The 17,119-nt window shown below is 45.1% G+C and overlaps 1 protein-coding gene and 1 long non-coding RNA gene across 4 annotated transcripts in view; one reads left to right on the top strand and one right to left on the bottom strand.

Annotated features, from left to right (window-relative positions):
• Positions 1-17,119, bottom strand: part of tiam2a (TIAM Rac1 associated GEF 2a) — a 74,892-nt gene that overhangs the window by 12,615 nt on the left and 45,158 nt on the right. For 2 of the 3 annotated variants that reach the window (XM_062397555.1, XM_062397556.1), the window contains exons 10-15: positions 15,757-15,933; positions 15,226-15,330; positions 15,053-15,131; positions 14,826-14,915; positions 14,508-14,726; positions 12,379-12,482 (exon numbers count right to left, since the gene is read on the bottom strand). In XM_062397555.1, the coding sequence (XP_062253539.1) occupies positions 12,379-12,482; positions 14,508-14,726; positions 14,826-14,915; positions 15,053-15,131; positions 15,226-15,330; positions 15,757-15,933 (774 nt within the window). The remainder of the gene's footprint in view (positions 1-12,378; positions 12,483-14,507; positions 14,727-14,825; positions 14,916-15,052; positions 15,132-15,225; positions 15,331-15,756; positions 15,934-17,119) is intronic. The other variant, XM_062397557.1, reaches the window with a different exon arrangement.
• LOC133962108 (uncharacterized) lies at positions 8,073-13,353 on the top strand. The gene is made up of 3 exons (XR_009922081.1): positions 8,073-8,204; positions 12,405-12,520; positions 12,834-13,353. It is a non-coding gene; the product is annotated as an uncharacterized LOC133962108 (long non-coding RNA).

Here is a 17,119-nt window from a genome sequence, read left to right as displayed (position 1 = left end):
TTTAGGTTAGGAAACTCAGGGATTATAATTGCCAGATGGATAAAATGAGGATCATGCTTGTTCTAAGAACTTGCATGCATGTGCCTATAAACATATTCTCCAAGATAAATTCATTTTCCTCTTTTAACCATTCACCACTAATTATTCCGGCTCCACAGTTGTAAGAAATAATGACCTATGCTTTCCTACACTGTACAGGGCCAGCCCCTCTCCTGGCATGCTAATGACAATATGGAGATTTGGTTGTGCACTCCAAGCTAATTTGATTTTCATCAAAGACTTTAAAGTGCATCTGAAAGACTAAGTGGATATCCCAGCAGATAGTATTATAGCAACTCACATTCTTCCTCTAAATTCATAATGGACAGTTATGCGGCTTTGTGTCACATCGGTTCCAGAAAATGTGACATGCCGAGAGGTCCCAGGTGGTCATGTTAGGAATAGTGTGCATTTCCAGGAAGTGAGGGGGGGTATAGAGCATCTCACTTTCTAAATTTAGCTGCTCGTTCAGAAAAAGGAAAACTTCCTCCAGCCCTGCTTTGTTCTCCTTTGAAAGGTGGAACCCCACCATGAAACCCAGTGTCACACCATTTACAGAGGTGTTCATTGGAGATAGATGATGCATTATTTTATATTGGGCTGAATCGCCTGGGGTACAGAAATAACTATCAGCTATGGGCACCGTACTGAGAGATGCTGCCTGTGGCGGGGAGGAAACTGTAGTGTGAGCAACTGTGGCAGAAAATTAACCACGATCAGCCTCTCTGTTCTACTTTCTGGGATATACGTATGCTGTATATGTACACTTTATCAACCCCATTTCTTTAATTGACACAACACTCAAGCACATCACTTCATCAACTGCCCCAAGCCTTGCTTAACTATAGGGAACAAACAAAAAAAAGCCTCATAATGGCCGTTCCTGCTTGAATCAAGTAAATAGCATGATGTAGTGCTATAATATGCAGCCGGTCTTTACAATCAGCAGAGGCTGATGGGTGCCAGTAATCGCAGTTTTAAATCCGCTGCACAGCAACACAGAGCAGTGGGACAGCCAATATGCACCAGGAGGCAAAACAGCTGCTCAGCACTCTCCATAGTTCTATGTGTGTGTGTGTGTGTGTGTGTGTGTGTGTGTGAGAGTTTGTGTGTGCATGTTAACTTTGTGTATCTTTGTGAGGACCATTTTGAGCGTAGACCCTTTCTCGCTTTTTCAAAAGGGGTGTTAGTGAGAGTTAAGTCTTGCTTGTAGGGTTAGGGTTAGAATGAGGTTTAGGTTTGGGTTAGGCATGTAGTTGTAATGGATTAGTTAAGAGTAAGGAGTTCAGGGCAGAGTCCTCACTAAGATAGAAATACAAGAATGAAAGTGTGTTAATGTACCATTTTGAGCCGAAACCAAGTGGAGGGAGCCCATTTTGGAAAAGAGAAGGCATGTGGTTGTTTTAGGGTTAGGTTTAGTTTAGGGTTAGAGTTATGCTAACGGCTGGTTATGGTTAGGATAAGGGTGGAGGGAATGCATTATTCCAATGAGTGTCCTCACTCGATAGAAATACAAGAATGTACGTGTGTGTATGTTGTGTGTGGGGGGGCATTCTGCTACTGATAATACTGCATGAGGAAGCACGACTGAAAAACTGCACAGTTACAAACATGGATCGATAAACCCTTCATTCTCACACTGCAGGCGTCAATGCGCACACACACAAACACACACACGCACACACACACACTTGCTGAGATGTGTTCCAAAGCTTGTCTGAGTCACTCAGCTCCAATACTGGTGTGAGCTATACCACCCACCCACAACCTCTCCCATCCGATCCACTCCCAGAGAGCCCACAGACAATCTGGGCTTCCATTAATAAGCCTGCGACTCATCAGCTAGCTCATTATAGCACGGCCACTCCAGAGACCGGGCCGCATTGCAACAGTAGAGTGTGTGAGAGAGTGACGGACTGAAAGACAGAAAATAAAGGAACAGACAGAGAAGGGGGGGGGGGGGGGGGGGGGGGCATCTCCTGTGTCTTCTGTGCAAGTCAGGCCTAAGCCTTTTTCAAGTTATCCACCACCCACAGCAGCACTCCTGTCGGGATCTCGGTGATTAAGAGGGGGGGACAAATGTCTTAATTTGCACTGGTGGAGGGGACCAACATTCAGAATGCAGAGCAAGACCACTCACAGGCTGCCATCACAAAAAACATGATGTTCCATTCATCATCAAAACAGTGACTGTGTTTAAACATGACTGCTCCCAAAAGTGGAGCCAAAGCGCCTCAATCGCCACCTGGTGGCTGGCTGCAGTATATACTAATAAACTCTGTCTCCTCCATATTACTTGATGGGAAATGGTCCTAATCAAGCTGATGTATGTTCAAGTAGTAAGTTAGCGGTAATTTGGGTTTTTATTAATTATTTGAAAATGTTGAGATTGACCCTGAGTCTGGCTCATTACCTCCGTATCACGGCTCCATCCCCAGATCGTAACTTTGCAGGTAATGGAACCAAATGTACAAGATGTATCCAGCATATTTTAGCTTCATTTCGGGAAAGAGGGAGGGAATGGAGATGCGTCGTCCATCTTAATAAACAGGCTATGGGTCTAAACGAGATTAAGAGTCAACATGCCAGCAGCTCACTGAAGCTGCGGTTATTTATGCTAAATGCTAAATAAATCAGCTATCATTGTTAACACTGACAATATTATAAGATGAGGATGATAAGCAGGCATGTTCATAATGTTCAATATTTGTGTGTGGGCTTGCATGTTAACCTTAGCAACTTAGGGCTGAAAAAGGTCCTAGTGCTGGCTTGTTATTTTAAATCGAATTCTATAAATGCTTTTTATTTATAGTGACTAACTTTCACTATCCCAGTAAATATCTGCTTCACACACTGATGATGATTGCAGACACAATGACATTCAGCCTTCATTTACTGATACATGCTCTGGGAAAACTCCATATTACACCAGACAGACAGGCAGGCGACAGACAGACAGACAGACAGACAGACAAGACAGGCAGACAGACAGACAAGACAGACAAGACAGACAGACAGGCAGGCAGACAGACAAGACAGGCAGACAGGCAGCTAGACAGACAAACAGACAAACAGACAAGACAGGCTGACAGGCAGACAGGCAGACAGACAGGCAGACAGGCAGACAGGCAGACAGGCAGACAGACAGACAGGCAGACAAGACAGGCAGACAGGCAGACAGGCAGACAGACAGGCAGGCAGACAGGCAGACAGACAGACAGGCAGACAAGACAGACAGACAGACAGACAGACAGACAGACAGGCAGACAGGCAGACAGGCAGACAGGCAGACAGGCAGACAAGACAGGCAGACAAGACAGGCAGACAGGCAGACAGACAGCTAGACAGGCAGACAGGCAGACAGACAGCTAGACAGACAGACAGGCAGGCAGACAGCTAGACAGACAGACAGACAGACAAGACAAGACAGACAGACAAGACAGGCAGACAGGCAGGCAGACAGGCAGGCAGACAGGCAGATGAGGGGGCTGCCTGCAGGAAACACAGAGGTTGAGGGATGTCATAGAGACATATTTATCAAATTGGCCAGTGGCAGCTCCAGACAGAAGAGAGCAGACCAGTGGAAATAGATGTCATATCTGCTGTCAAATTTAGCTATAGGCGCCCCAAGAAAGAGGAGGCCTGGCCAGGGTACCACCCACACACACACCTACATCTACACACACACACACACACAAACACAGACACACACCACTGATTGAGTTAATTCTCATCCACACTCAAACACTGGAAGTATTTGGCCTCAGGCTCACATCGAACATATACAAACAAGATGATGGAGGAGTCACAGAGTTGAGGAGGGGAACTGAACAGATATGGTTGCGAGTAAATACGATTTTCGTCAAAGACAAACCTGCATCGGAGCACGATGAGAGGAGGCAGAACCAAAGAGGAGGGGGAGGCCAGGGGACGACTACAAACTGTCATGACTCAGGAATTGCAAACAATCCTACCAACACAGCCCAGCAGCTAGCCCAAATAAGCAATTAAGAGTCGAGGACAGGAGTCAGCAGAGGTTGAAGAAAAGCCTGCGAGCGTCGGAAAGACGAGTGGATTTGACGGTGCTGCTGCGGGTTCATATTCAGGTTTTCTCCCTGACAGCTGTCAGCTCCGGTACACACTTCTAGCTCCTCTCTCTGCTCGTGGCCTTTAGTCGATTCAGAAAATAATTATTTGTCAATCCTTGCACGGTAAAAAAAAGAGAGATCTGAGAGTCTGTTGAGTAAATTTGTCTCTGAAAATCCTAATTCTGAAATCGTTTTTACGATTTCATTTCAATCTGACCAAAGTAATTCCAATGACATAAACCGAGGTAAACCTGCCTCTCATCCCTCTGAGATAAACACATTGACACTTTAACCTGGTTTGGTAAAAAGATGCCTTCCTGCCGTCCCTCTTGATGAGGCGCTTTCCAAAAACTGAATCAAATTTCACAGCGTCAATCTTCCTAAATATTTACTTGCTTTCTTGGTCCTCTGCTCACCATGAAGAGCATCCTGTAGAGCAGCCTCCACGCTGCTGTGGCCTGACGCTTGGTCCTCCGGGCCAGCGAGCAGCCCTTCCTATGCAGCCTGCCCCCCCTGGACGCCGGCATCGTGGCTTCAGAGACGGCGCTTTTCGTTTCCACACACTGAGACGGAGATATACGAAGAGGGGTTGGCTCGACTCTGTTTGAGATCTTGCTCCGTCCACAACTATTATTCATCTGATGGTCAGTACACCTCTCCTTCAACTTTCCTCACCCTCCTCCTTCCCTGCGCTCTCTTTCTAATTCGCAGCTGCCCCGCTCTCTCTCATAGGCCTGGGGTCAGAAGCCCTAGTCTGGAGTACACCTCTGCCTCTGGGGAAAAGTGGACTTTGATGGGGATTGAGCCATTGATCCTCCGTCCTGCCGTTCTGTGAGCGTAGGCAGAGAAAAAGTGCTTGCTGCCGGCTTGTTTTGCATATCAACCAGTCGTGGACGGTCTGGCCAATTGGTTTGTGCAATTACAGGGGGGAAATTTCCCCTTGGATCTGTCTCTTTGCATCAGTCCTGGTCGGCCCATGTCTCTACCTCCACATCCTGCCAGCCATCAGATTTGCCACCAGATATCTCCACTCCTACCTCCTCTTCTGCTGGTTCTTCCTCTCCTTGTCAGCTCTGTGTGACCCCTCTGGTGTGGTTTCCAGAGAGCTGAATGGAGAGGCCGGGGACTGTATCAGTGTCCAGTCTCTCAATAGCGGCAGTACAATGTAGACTGTTCTGGCTTGTTACCTCAACACACAGAGGAATGGCTGACTCAAAAATGGGAGGCTATGAGCCGGTGGGGCTAACGGGGCAGGAATGTTAACTATGGCCTCGCACAAGAACAAAACGTGACATGTATTACCCAGTGCTTACACATGGCGTAAATAAACAGAAGGGTGCACTGGACACGAAAAGAACTCCCATGCAAAAGTGTAATGATTTGAATGGGAAGACTTGGTCTCAGGTACAGTATCATCTGGTTTCCTGTATTAAGACAGGGTTCAGTGTCAATTCGTATGCAAGGGTTGGGTGATATGTTAAAATCTTCCAACTGTCTCTAGGTACTAACCTAATCCCTATACCATTTTAAAGAAATAAGTTATTGGACTTAAGCTTGTTGCGAAACAAAAAGAGAATCCCCTATTTGGTATTATATTGGTTATTAAACCAGATTTGAAAACAATTTCTGTACCTACTGATTGGATAACGTTCGAGAGCTTGATTATCATTTAGTCACTGAAAGATGGAAATCAGGGCAACAAGAACCGTTGTAATATGGCCCAACTCCAAACAGCAGCTCCTATATCAGTGTAGGCGATGAATTCCCAAGGAAGCAGAGCTCCCGCCTTCGAAACATTATTTTCAAAAGCCCTGAAAAAAAAACAACAAGCTGTGCACTCAGGCTGCTGGGCTGGAAACACTGTGATGACTGTCAGCCACCGGTGACAGTCTCCATCTCCATTTGATGTTACATTATTTTCTCTACCGATGAAATGTTGCTCAAATCAAAGGAGAAGCTGTGCACTTTACAAGCAGAGAGGCCACATCGTAGCAGTAATAAGCAAATATACATGACGAGGGAGAAGATGAAGAGGAATAGGCAGACTGGTGATTAAATTGCCATGTTAGTGGGCCATCGTGCCACGATGCCATCTTCTTTGGAGAGCCCAATAAAAATAGACATGTGCACATAAATCAAACAGAGTGGATGGGAGGAGAGAGAAAGACGAGAGGGATGGCTGATCTCGTTTTGCTCCACTCAAGCCCATTTAGGACTTTTATTATTCATCCTAAACAAGTATTATTCCACAAAGTCTCAGAGAGCTTTGGGAGGGCAGTGTGTTTTAATAATGAAACCAGCTTCAGACAACAGCACCCATTCTACCACGTCCCCTCAGCTGTTCAGACCCACTCCCGCACGACTGCCACTGCAAAGGCAAAGGACTGAAAGCAACTGTACAGTATTCTGAAATAGCATATGCCTAAAAGTAAATGAAAGGTCAATTGAACATTTTTGTTTCCAATATTGAACATTCCCCGATGACAAGACAAGTTAGTCTGGAATAACTAATAGAAATCCCTGTGCTGCCCCCCAAAACACTTGATCTGGCTGGTTCAGAGGGGCCGCACCACACGACTGCCAAGGGGACAGGACACAAACAATAACACAGCTGCTGAGCGCACAAGGAGACTATTGATAGCTATATAGACCCATAAAGACCATAACTGCTAGTCAAACCGATGCAATTCATCCTAGTAGACCCCATTCTGCGGAGATAACATCATGACAGTAAAGAGATGCTGCAACACTGTGACCGTTTGACCTGCTCCCATCTGGCCACACCATAAACCTTGCCAGAGGACGCTTAACATTAAAGATCACCAGGACAGGGCTGTGTGGAGAGGGTTCGCTGGGACAAACAACGGGCTTACCTGCTAATGTTTAGGAAGTGATGTTTACATTTCTTACAGTCTTGGTGTTAGCCTATGAACATTTGCTAATTAGCACGAAAAACAATGTCCCACGGGGCTGATGGGAATGTCATCTGCAAGTATTTGGATAGAAACTTGTCCTGGAAAACTAAAACTGGCGCAGTTTTCTAGTAAAACTGTGTCAGATGAAAATGGTCAGACTTCATCCTCTAGGTGCCATCTGTACCATATTGAATTTCAATCCATCCCGTGATCTGGACCAAAGTGGTCGACCAATACCATCTGACCAACACCGCCCACCCATCATTACTAGCATGGCTACAAACTAGAATGGCACTGAGTCGAGCACACACCCCAGCCAAGGCCTAACAACCCACTCTAGTTTTATCAAGTTGCACCAAATTTGAAAAACTCATAAATATCAGTTTCCTAAATGTGCCAGATTTTTTTCCCATCTAGAACCATGAATTATTCCATCAGAAATGTTGTAAAACATCCAACGAAATCCGTACAAAAACTCAAAAGTTTACTTCCTTACCAATACTGCGTCTTTTCACAAATTATCATGGAAATCCATTCAGTCGTTTGCAATCTTACACACAAACAAACCAACCAACCCACCAGCAGACAGGGACAACATACCCTGCTTGGTGAGGTATTCATTTATATATATTGTGCATTCATAGCATACTACAATTATTTTGTCCTGTATAATTTATAATACATTGCTAAATAAATGCAAAAGAAAAAGCAAATGAATTCTCCGACTGTTAAACTAGGCCAGACTCGCATTAATGGAGATATTTAAAAAAAATATGCTCACAGAAGGTTTTGGGAGTTGTGTGAAACTTTGCAGCTCAAGTGTTAATAGTCTCAGCTTCTTCAGCTAAAACCTCCCCACAGCCCATAATAATTACCGGTTGTTTGTCCCCTTTGGCCTCTCGGTGGCAGGACAAGCAGGCGGCCATGTCCTGTGCCAGGCAGGACAGCTTGTCCCTGAGGAGCCGTCCTAAACTGAGCAGCGCAGAGCCCAGCAACAAGTCCTTCTCCTCGGCCTCGCAGCCAGACGGCCAGAACCAGCACATGGACAGGAGCGAGCACAGGGCCTGAGCGAGCGACTGGTCCCTCATGAAGAGCTCGATGAAGGTGGTGAGGTAGAGACACGACCGAGGAGCTTCATCGTTCACCGTTGGGACAACAATAGGTATGGCCACTGCCATGGAAGCTAAAGGCAGCCACTTTGTGGTCATTCTAGCCAGACCTGCGTCATGTTGGATGCTCTTGGTCGCTCCTGGGCTCCTTCCTTTTCAGTTTGTATTTGCCTTTCCAACTTGTTTACAGTGGAGTGGACTGACTGCAGCAGGCCAGCATTAACTGCACTGACGACAGTAAGCTCAGATTATTAGCTTGCTCACGGCCAGATGGCGGCTGATGGGCTTAGTCATAACACACACACACACACTCCAAATTACCCCCCCCCCCCCCCCCCAAACTCGTATCCCGCAGACAGACGCACACTCCAGTCGGGTAAAGGAGGGGATGACTGTAGCTGCAAGGAAGAAGGGATCTTGTTTGAAGAAGATGATGCAGTTGAATTTCCGTAGGCATCACCAAATCTTTTTGAAGTCCAGCACCAAAATAAGAGATGAAAATCAAAACTGAATAATTCAACTTCTCTCTTAGTCACACATTTTTTTATATAAAGTCTAAACACACGTTTTTAATTCCTCTTGTCTACTGAGACATGTAGGAAAGCCGAGACCAAAAAAAAGAGGAAGAAGTAAGGAAGCAGGCGCAAATGTTGCAGTCTACTTAGATATATACCTTCTTTTCATCCAGAGAGAACTAATAACATCACTGTTTCACTTGAGTGAATCAAACTGAGCAGCAGAGAGAAGTTTGGCCCCAGTCTTTTTTCACTAGACCATTTAAATGCTCTTACTCAAATGTCTGGATCAAAGCAAAGAGGCTTAAAATGTCTGCCCACTGTTTAACCTTTGGTTTATTACAAGACATGACCGACCAAACATACAACTTCTCTTTATGGGCAAAAACCAAAGTCACAGTTTGCATTACGTAATGGAATTTGGCATTAAAGTGACATGGCTGTAATCTACAAGCAAGGTCAAGATACGAGTCTGCACAATAAATAAGATGATACTTTATTGGCTTTCACAACATATGACAAACAAAGGAAACTAAGGCTGAACTATTTATATTATAAATCAGTATCAATACAATCATTTATTAAAGAATTGTATCTTCAAATGTCTCAATCCAAAAGTTATTATGTTTACTGAAAGATAAAACCTTAAAATCTTCAGATATTTGTATCTGAGAAGTGAGAAGAACTATAGACTGTATATAAAGATGAGTGACGCATCTCTACTACCTTCCACGATGAAGCTACACTATCATGCAATACGAATGCCACCATCTTGGCTCATTTGTAGCCATTAGCAAATCAGGGATGGAGCCATGGTACAGATGTCTCGCTGATACATGCACTTGACCTATCACGAGTCCTTCTCAGCTGTCAATCATGCTGTCTCAACCCTTATCTACTGAGAAGGTGGAGTTTAAGACCTATACTGCTGCCTGTCACTGGGGGGCAACCAAGACACTTTGGCTTCACTTTTTGGCACAATATCTTTACAGTCTATGGGTGATTGTGAAAGGTTTGCTTTAAAAATGATTCATACTACATTCAACTGCTATGCAGGAAGGTCTTGGGTTTATATAATTGAATGATTGAAGTGAAACATTTTCAAAAACCAAAAGGCATTGAGTTTACTTTCATGGAAGATTAAGAAACACAGCAAATGTTCACCGAAGCAGGGCTGTGGGGGTAATTCTCTGCACATCCTGGTATGTTCATCTGTGTGTGCAGTGATACACAAGTGTGACTTCACTACAGTGGACTGGTGCCATGTGGTGACACCACACGATGCCAGATTACTTCCCCTGTCCTTCCATCTGTCTACTCCGATCGCCTGTTACACTTTAGATGTGTGTGCATGTTCAAGTGTGTGCGTGAGAAAGTGTGGATCACCTGCCAGTCAAATACACAAAATCCCCCCAAGCCTCTCAGTTTCAGTAAACAGGCAGAGATGAGGTGTGGCTTGAACAAAATGGAAGCTGAAGCTTTTGAATTTGAAGACACACATTCGCCTCACTAAAACAAATGCATGCATGTGAAATCAATTCAATTTCAGGTGCCTCATGGGAGTTATCCGGGACCAATTCAGTTGAGTTCAGCAATCGATTGGCTAAGCTCCTGATGGAACCACAACATTGTGTCAAACCAATTGCCATGGTGCTCTACAGCCAAATGTATCGTTAAGTAACTCGTACACATAGGCAGCACAAGCCTGATGGTAAACAACACTGTCAACTGTGCCTAGTCAGCATTTCACCTCAAACACACACACGCAAATCTCTCTTGTGTAATAAGCACAAATTGGAATGCAATGGACCAATTAATCAAAAGGTAGTCGGTCTGGGGAGGCGGCCGATTACAACGCGTGACAACAGGCTTGAAATTACTCCTTCCCCTCCATCCATCTCTATTGACTTCCACAACCCCACGTGCACACAGTTGTGCCCCTATATGCTGATACATGGCTGATTTTCTACTTGGTGACTCGATTCCCCTTCTCCCCGCCCCAGAGAACAAATTGATGGCCGTGCGGTGATTAAATTCCGTTCATTTCCATGGTGTCAAAAAAAAAAAATCTGATTTACAAGCACCATTTTTTTTTTAAACCCGCCTTCACAGTGGCTGAGTTTCCCTGATGGAAGGAGAGGGGCTTTGTCTCCTTCCCTGCATCAAATGTGCACGTATGAGCACAGACATTCAATAACATCCCCCCCCCCTACCTTCCTCCCTCCCTCCCTCCCTCCCTCCTTCACTCTCTCACACACATACACACACACACCTATCTTCCATTCATTCACTCAGTAAAATACAAACGGCGGGGAGCTGAGCAGCAGCAGCAGCAGTGGTGCAGTGCAGATCTCAGCGCAGTGGGACTGACTCATGTCGCCGGGCAAACAAAAAGGGAAGACAAATAGAGCCAGATAGAGAGAGAGAGCAGAGAAAAGGGCAAGTTGTCCTCACTAATCCACCTCCTGGATTGACCTCGGGTCAAACACTGCATGGCATTTTCTGACTCAAGCAATTAGAATAAAGCCGCGGCATTTAAAAACGTTTTCTGGTTCTTTGGCCTGGATTTACAATCAATGAATCATAGCTGAACGGACACACAACACCACTGCCTATTCCCGTTTTTCATTTGAGCTCATATTACATAACGAGCAGCTCGCTAAAAGGATGCCAAACAAGCACTCACGCCCCAGATAACAACCACGCGGCTTTAAAAGGAGATATCAGCCGAACAATGCAAAAGGGGGTGAATATGCACAAATGCGTGCACATGCGCTCAGAGGCTTCCATCCATAAACACACTTTGACCGCTCACATTCACTATTGCTCTCAATAAACACCGGCATGCAGATCAACCCGTTTCAAGGCCGCTCTGAGGCGTTAATTCCCAAAGGGGCCAGTTCCCACTCAGTTTTATGACTTCAATAAAGTTGGTTTACATATCAAAAACCTGAGCGGGTATTCAATGACCGGCAGCACAGAAATATGTGTGCAATATGCCATAAATCATTGAAGACAAACAACGGCCTATTTATAGAGGCGATATTCCTATAAAACTGGTTTGAAACGGAGGGGTCGAGTTAATTGCAAGAGTCTTAAAGCAAAAACAAACAAAGACGTGTCACAGAAATCTGTCTGCATGTCTACAATACAATGATTAATAAGTATACGTGTTTGAGTTAAGGTGAGGATGACTGAAACACATTCGACAGCTTGTCCTATGAGAGATTCTGCTTCGCCTGTGGGGGATGCATGTATTAATGTGCATATATCCACACATGTGTGGGTTTTCCCGCTTGTGTGTGTGTGTATGTGTGTGTGTGTGTGTGTGTGTGTGTGTGTGTGTGTGTGTGTGTGTGTGTGTGTGTGTGTGTGTGTGTGTGTACGCTAGAGGCGGTGGGAAGGTTACACATCGTCTTTTCGCGATCTGGATCCCGTCTGCATGACAGTAATAAGCTGTGTTTGTACCGGTGGCTATGATGAAATATCCTAATTATGGTAATGCTGAGGATTGGAGCCAGTCTGGTTTCTGACAGCCCCACAGCTGCCACTGTGAGTGGGCACAGACACACACGCACTCTGCGACTCGCACACTTTTATTCACGCAAACAAACCTGAAAGGACAGAGGTGTTCTTTACGTGTACGTCTACACGTAAAGAACACAACATGAATAGAATACTTTCTAACAAACACACACACACTTTCTCTCACCCCTCCCACCTTGCTGTGCTGAACAGGCCTGTGTGCGCAGTGGGAGTGACCATTCTCGAGTCCTACGCACAGGGATGCAACACCGTCAGCTGCACTGCACACATCTGGAAGGAGAAACAGAGGCAACAGTCAGAATTAGGAGGTGTGTGTGTGTGACAGATGTTTTCATCACTCATCATTAGATCTGTGCTATAGTGTTTATTGCTTAAGCACAACCTTACCACAAACACACACAATGCAGGCTAATTGTTGCACAGAAATGAAATGTCTCCACACAAAAAATGCCACAAGGCATTTGGTCGTTTCAAGAAACCAACCCTGATTTAGATAAAACTAATTTAGAAAGAAAAATATTTATAAAAATAGAATAAAAAGTTCCTGAATATCCCTCTGTATTTTGACATCCTGATAATGATGATGTCTCATTAACCGATTGTTATTAAAACATTTTCCAGATTTTTCGGCCTCATTAAATCCAAGGACCCGAGGACAAACTCTCCAGCAATTGGCACACGAAAATACTTTTCTCCGGATGTAGCCTGGGAGGCAGGCCAACGTGACAGCAGGGAAACAAAAGAAATCTTCTGGACCTCCCGTGGAGCCGAGTTTCACTTACTGAAACTGGCAATCATAAAGTCAACAAAATGTGAAGCTACTATAAATATCTAGTAATCTGTATTTGCTTCCCTTGTCTTAGACGTTTGCATCAGGCTGCATGAAGACAGATGACAGACGGCCTCTTTCTAGGACTACCACCATGAAATGACTCTGTTATTGTCCTTTGTGTCAGACATGCGTTAATTCCCCCACTGTCGCCATTTGTCTCTCATCCTCTTGTTCAGCCTGCAGATAATACGCCCTCTAGAGACATACAAGAAAACTGCAGGAACTTTGATTACACTACTTCTTATAATGAAGCCTTTAAGTCATTAAGCCCCCCGTTCAATTATGATGGCAGTGGGAGAAAACAATAATGTCATTAATATGACACTCTCTCTGAGAGTAACTCTCTTTTTGAATGTTTTTTGATGCAAAACAATGGAATAAACAATAAAAAGGCAGCATGTGTTTGTCAGCTGCAGAGATTATTAAGAGGTTTTCACGCTTGGTTAAGTGCATTTCAGGAATCCATAATAACCTGTGTTCATATATCATATAAATATCGTGTGTATATAAATATATATATATATATATATATGTCACAATCTTAATTTCTACTCAGTTAACCATGCTTACTGTGAGTTCCTCATAAACTGAGTTGTAATTAAAATGATTACTAATACAATTTACTGACCACCTCAATCTGTGAATGTACTTCTTGGAACTTCCCTTACCTTTAGAGCGAGTCTCAAACAAAAACAAATGCCTGTCCACCAGCTGGGTATCAGCCGTGCCCGTGTAGTGTAGTTTCAGTTCTGACACCTCGCTGTTCACATTAAAACTGATCCAAGCCCACAGAACGTTGTACATTCACAGCGATAACAAGACCTCTGCTGTCGAAAGCCCCGTCTGGCTTGCTGGCTTGCTTTCTTTCTTTATCCCTCTCTCTCTCTCTCTTTCTCTCTCTCTCTGTCTCTCTTAGTGGATGAACAGTTCTTTGTCGTCTGCCTTTAACTTTTGACATTGACTCGTTTGAGGAAGTAAAATGTCCGGACATGGTGGGGTTTTTTTGTGGTGTGATGTGAGAAGATGACCTTACTTCTCAGCAGTAACGGCTAATGTGAGCAACTGATGACATTCTATCTTTTACACGAACAACACTTCCTTGAGAGTTGCTAGAAGAACTACCACAATGACAAAGATACTTAGAAAATTATTGTTTTCTAGAGTAAGTACTCAAATAAAACACAGCACACACTGACTGCTATCCCTGATGTGTGTGTGTCTGTGTGCCAAATGTGCCGCTGTAGATAACCGTTCTCTCTCTCTTCCACAAAAGGGAAGAAAAAACGAACTGCAACTTTGAATATCAACTTCACTTTCATTGTTATTGTTTTCCCATGAAATAGGAACCTCCATTATTTTCTGTCTCCCCTTGATACAGCAGTAATCCCTCTAATGACTGGAGCTACAGTTTTGGTGCTGGTTTGTGGTTTGTGTGTGTTTTTATGTCATTTGGATTTAAGCACCTGAGGAGGACTTGGCTCGGTGGTGCTTGCCGCGAGCTTCCTGGTCGATGTTGGTGGGAGGGGCTGAATGTGCGCAGGCCACAGCTGGCGGCAGCGGCCCATTCCGCCTCAGGCTCAGGTGCAGAGTTTGTTCGGCAAACAGCGTCTGGATCAACGCCAGGTCCAGACCCGACACACACCGACGGTTCAGCATCAAGATCTCGTCGCCTGGACGCAAACCTGCCAACAAAAACACACATTTCAGAATTTGAAGATTGCACATGATAGTGATCCTGGGGATTTCAGGTTAAATTTCCTCATTTCTACGTAAGCGTGCACCTTCGTTGAAGGCCAGTCCATCAGGAAGCACCTCGCTGACAAAGATGCGACTGTTCTTTTGGGCGTCTATGTGTCCTGTTACTGCGAAACCTGCGAGTCGGAAGACAAACAAAGATGCAGAAAGATAGTCAACAAAGATAAACTGAGAGAAGGATTACATAAAGGATCATGAGGTGTGCAGAAAATTACAGACGCAAAAAAAAAATCGATCCACAACTGAGACTCACCAAAGTCTCCGGTGCTGCTCGGCCTGCTCATGTGCAGTGTAAACACATTAACTGCGAAAACCTCCAGCTGATCATTGACCTACAGGGTGATAGCAAACAAATCAATACCCATTAAAGGAAAGTTTAGAACTCTGTATCTGTGTGTGACTGTGCACCGTGGACACCCTCCTCACCATGTCGCTGACGAGCTCTCCGGACGCCACACATCGAACCCCCACGTCCTGCCCCGCTCGCCGGTGCAGTCGGAGGCAGTGCAGAGCCGGCTCCAGCTGTTTCACCTGTTTACACAAGAGTCCCTGAATGTTCAGCAGCCTGTACGCACACAGTCATCGCACATATTTCATGCACCGACGCTTCGTCCGACAGCTGCTGTGTGGCCAGAGCGTGAATTATTCACCGACTTCACACCATGTGATGAGACATTTCTGGTAAACAAAAAAAGCCGTGTGTGTGTGTGTGTCCATCAGTAGTCATTTGTCGGCGACTGTGTGAAGTCAGACACACCTGGTGTAGCTGAACATTTCTGGAGCATTAACTTTCGTATTTACATGTGATCAAACCCAACATAACAAAATACATAATGTCAGAATTGTATATATGAATGGCAGGATTATCTACCTAATCTAAATGACACAACTGCCGTTGTTTTTGTTTTTGACTGGAACGCATGAAATCATTTCTTTGAAGCCAACCGCCAAACCCACCTTGCAGGCCGCAGAGAGCAGGTCGGCGGCCGTCTGGTCTCTCCTGACGGGAACCTGCACTGTCAGGCCGTCTGGCATGTACACGCCAGTCAGCTCGTCTGTGGCGCCGCTGATGCTGTCCCACGCACCGACCTCAGGGGGCGACATGGAGTAAATGCTGGTCAGCACGTCCAGCCTCTGTAGGAGGAGGAGAGGAAATTGGGGGGAAAGGAAGGGAAGGTAAAGAGAGATCATTAAAAAAAAAAGAAGCAAGGAAGTGGGTGAGCAGTGATAGATAGAGGGAGAGACCAAATGGGGAAAAGAAGGCGGAGAAGGAAATAAACAGAGAGAGTGAGTGAATGAATGAGAGGGAGAGTTTGAGTAACAGCCCACAAATCAATAGAGTTCCATTAGTCTAAATGCTTGGCTGTGGATCAGGCAGCAATGCAAAGATGTCATACAATTAGCCGTTCAGAAATTCATTTGACAATATAGACGGCAGTTGCTCCACATTATAATCATTGTAATGGCCGTGTACACAAGATGACTGGCAGCGGTCTAGACACCCAGATGATATCGGTGCACGTCACCGGGACCTTTTCCATCTGGGAAAGCCACAAGTCCAGTTCTGACTTCAGCGACGTGTGTAGGGGCAATTTTATTTAAAGTCAGTCAGACAGAAGGGAACTATTCGTTGGTGGCATTAACATCGAGGCCTGAACCGGGTATTAAGCCCGCTGCTCGGCCTCACAGGCAGCCATTTGGTGGGTTTTGGTTGCGACTCTGTGTCTCTGGAGGGGGAAAGGGCCTCTGCTGCGCTGTGGGGCTGTGGGGCTGCGGGAGAGGCCGCAGTGCAGCAGAAAACCACAATTATCAAGACCCCAGATCTGGAGGAATGGGCTCAATCACACCAAATGTAGAGAAAAACCAGTGATTCATCACTTCTGACAAAGACAAAGTTATAAACTGAGAGACAGGACCAAGAGGAATAATTGCCTTAATGAGTAGGTCTGGGTTATATAGCAAAGCATTATGGGATTATAAAACTGGAGAGTGGTGTGTGAGGCCTTGTGTCTGATGTGCTTATGCGAGTGTGTGTGTGTGTGTGTGTGTGTGTGTGTGTGTGTGTGTGTGTGTGTGTGTGTGTGGGCTGTTCTATCCGTTTCTGAAGCTGGATGTTTGCTCTTAATGAATAACCTTTTTCCCCCTACCTGACGAAAAAGCCCAAAGAGACAAGCTGTTGTCTCTGATTCACAGCATCACTAAGCTCCACACAGAAAAAGTGCACACAAGAAGCCGTGTTGGTTCAGAAAAAACACTTTAAACACGCAAACATTTACTTGGTTTTCCATCTAAACGTCCCCATGACACGTTAACTTCTAGA

The sequence above is a fragment of the Platichthys flesus genome, chromosome 10, assembly GCF_949316205.1.
Source record: "Platichthys flesus chromosome 10, fPlaFle2.1, whole genome shotgun sequence".
Taxonomy (NCBI): Eukaryota; Metazoa; Chordata; class Actinopteri; order Pleuronectiformes; family Pleuronectidae; genus Platichthys; species Platichthys flesus.
The sequence above is the reverse complement of the archived record's forward strand: the minus strand, read 5'-3'. Positions and strand labels throughout refer to the sequence as shown.